This window comes from Lolium perenne, chromosome 4 (genome assembly GCF_019359855.2).
Source record: "Lolium perenne isolate Kyuss_39 chromosome 4, Kyuss_2.0, whole genome shotgun sequence".
Lineage (NCBI taxonomy): Eukaryota > Viridiplantae > Streptophyta > Magnoliopsida > Poales > Poaceae > Lolium > Lolium perenne.
In genome coordinates this window covers 119,175,637-119,178,706 of record NC_067247.2, presented here as the reverse complement: position 1 = coordinate 119,178,706, position 3,070 = coordinate 119,175,637, and the positions used below count along the sequence as shown (strand labels likewise).

Genomic DNA, 3,070 nt, shown 5'->3' with positions numbered 1-3,070 from the left:
ATAACGGTTGGATTTTGGGGGGCCTATTTAACGGGCCCTTCTTCCCCAACATGATTTTATCTCTCTCTCTCCTCCATTGTTGCTGATCTTAAACCTTGAGGATCTCCCCAACCATCCAACCAATCTTTCCCAAATTTTGAGGAGTGGTGGAGGAGGCCCAGATCTATAGTTCTACCAAGAGAGATTTCACCAATTCTTGCTAGTCCTTAGTGGATCTTGGAGTTAGGGTTCCTATGGTGGGATCTTGGAGGAAGTGCACCTATGGAGGCTAGCTTGCTGTTGTGCTAGCTCCATAGGTTGTTGGGAGCCTCCTAGTGTTGTGGAGCTCGCCCCAACCTTGTGAAGGAACCACCGCCTCGACCGGTGCCATAGTGGAGAAGGGGGATCCCCTTTGTGGAGCTCTCTCGAGGAAGAAGGTGAGGCCTTCCTTCGTGGTGTGGCCGCCTAGCCTCTTGTGTGAGGCTAGCACCTCCTCAACGCAGACGTACTCTCTTTTATGAGAGGAACTGCGGGAAACAAACCTCGCCTCGTCTCCGCGCCATCCGGTTGTCCCGCTCCTTACTCTTACTATCATGCTTGTTTTCTTTACTTGTTGCACTTGTCTAGGATCATACTAGGATCACCTTGAGCATCAAAGCTATCACCTTTACTTCCGTTGCATTAAATTGAAAAAGGCTAAAACTTTGCGTAGCGTCCATTCACCCCCCTTTTGTCCACTACGATCCATTCACCAGACCTTAGCCAAGAATCCGTAAACATGCGCAAGGCAAACATTTGCGAGATGAACTCCATGGTGCTCTGACCGATAAGAAAATCACCTGGATCCGTACTGATGAATGCGAGGGAACCCCACACGGGTAAGTATGCTCTAGTCATCGCATATCTTATCAACAGCTATGAATTCTCCGAATTCCTAATGGATGCCGGGACTAGCATCAACATCCCCTATATTGAGACGTTACACCGCATGCTGCTGTGAGAAGCACATGTGAAACAAAGCAACGTGGTCTTCCACACGGTGTTTTACCGAGGATACAAGCATGTTCCCTTGGATATATAACCTTAGACGTTGCATCCGGCAAGCCTCTACCATGTTGAAGTTTTAAAATTTGGTAGAACCTTTTGGGAGTGCCTATCCTTCTATCTTTGGCGTCCGGCTTCCGTCAAATTCATCCCCATGTCGTGCTACATCTATAGCAAGTTAACACCTTTAATCTTTTAATCTCAACCGTCAATATTAAGTTCAATAGAGGAGTATATTTTTAGGCTATGTAGACTAATGTAGTGTCTCTGTTTTAGACCTCTGTGTTTTCCTTTTAGTATATATATAAAATAGATATCACCAAGTTTCACTTAGTTTTATCAAGTTTACAAAGTCGACTTTCAACAAATATTCAATATTAGTCTTGTTTTGTAGCTACTTTCAGTACGAACTCAAATAATCAAACAATTTAAAAATTGGAATTGTGGTTTAGAAGTTACGAAGATTTTAATTTTTCAATTTTTTAGTGTGTCATTGGAGAGAGGAGGTGTGCCCGTGCATGGGAATTCCCTGGAACGAACCCATTTCTCCGGAGAAGTAATGCATACATCCTTGGGAATCATTAGTACACAAGAAAGGTTTGATAAGAGGCAGAGAAAGACAGTGACATGAAAAATATTGCAGATTTATAGATGGAGTGATGGACGCGCACACACACAAGATACGATCGCTTGAAGAAATATGCAAACGATCTAGCAGCAAAACTGAACTCAGGCGCGGCGGCGGATCGGACGCCGATACACAGTGATTATCGCGGGCAGCACCTCCGCCCCGATCCCAATGCAGATGCACGGCCAGCAGAGGCGCAGAAAGTCAAGGACGCCGCACGCCGCCGCCTCGTCCCCTCCATCCAGCTTCTGTCGCAGAAGCACGGCGTCGACGACGTACAGGACGAGAGGGTGCTCCTCCGACGATATCGTCCTCGTCACCGTGGCCTGCCCGTCCCGGGGCCACGTCGGCCCTAGCCCCAGCCTGACGCTGTCGCCCCTGTCGCGGACGAGGACGGTCTCGTCGTCGTTGGTGGCCGCGTCGTCGACGGCCAGCGTGGGCACCGCCACCAGGTCGAAGGGCGCGAACTGCGCCCGGTCGTAGCGGGTCATCGCTCCATGGCGGAGCAGTACCTTGGCCCGGACGCCGTCGGCGAGTGCGCGGAACGTGGGCTCGAAGGCGTCGACGGCCTCGTCGTCGGGGCAGAAGAGGGTGAGCCCTCCGCCGCCCGCGACGAGGTGCTGCAGGAAGATGTCGCCGACGTTCGGTGTCGCCGCGACGAGGGCTGCGAACCTCCCGCAGCCGCTCGTGGACATGATGTCCATGAGCTGCCACTGCGGCGGCGGCGCGTCGGAGTCGGGCCTGGGGCAACGGCCGGAGTCGGGGGTGCCCGGGAGCTGGCGATGGGGGAGAAGCTCCCATGCCCCGTCCTTGAGCTGCCCCTGCGGCGGCGGCGCGTCGGAGTCGGACCCGTGGTCACGGCACGAGTCGGGGGTGCTCGGGAGCTGGAGATGGGGGAGAAGCTCCCATGCCCCGTCCATGAGCTGCTCCTGCGGCGGCGGCGCGTCGGAGACGGACCCGTGGTCACGGCCCGAGTCGGGGGTGCGTGGGAGTTGGAGATGGGGAAGCTGTCTTGCCCCGTCGTCGCCGGCGGCGGCCGATCCAGAGACGATCAGCAGAATGCTGAACAGAACAGGTGCCGCCATTGCGAGCTAAACGGGAACGACGAGTGAAGTTCAAGTGCGACCAAGGAAGAAGTGGGCAGAGAGAAATGTAAATGCTGGAGCTACGTGTCGATCGACTAGCGGTGCCTTTGTCATTCACAATGTGCTCTCATTTTACTCCATCCAGCAGCTAAGCGTAATCAGCACTAAACTGACACCGATGGAAAACCCCCTGTATCTATATATGTTTTGTGATCATCATGCATTTGCTTGAGGGCATCTCTCCAGCGGCGCGACGGAAACGGATGCTGAGCGACCGTTTTCGTCCGCCGTGACCGGGAATGCGTCTGGGACCTGCTCCAGCGGGGCGACGCAA

At 53.4% G+C, this 3,070-nt stretch overlaps 1 protein-coding gene across 1 annotated transcript; it reads right to left on the bottom strand.

Moving 5' to 3' along the window:
* Window positions 1-1,651: 1,651 nt before the first annotated feature.
* LOC127293743 (uncharacterized) lies at window positions 1,652-2,851 on the bottom strand. The gene has a single exon (XM_051323389.2). The coding sequence runs from the start codon at window positions 2,734-2,736 to the stop codon at window positions 1,753-1,755; it is 984 nt and encodes a 327-aa protein (XP_051179349.1). The 5' UTR covers window positions 2,737-2,851; the 3' UTR covers window positions 1,652-1,752.
* Between the last annotated feature and the right edge of the window lie 219 nt (window positions 2,852-3,070).

Excerpts from the sequence above, each read along its gene's own strand:
- LOC127293743 (XM_051323389.2), bottom strand. The coding sequence starts at position 2,736 with ATGGCGGCACCTGTTCTGTTCAGCATTCTGCTGATCGTCTCTGGATCG.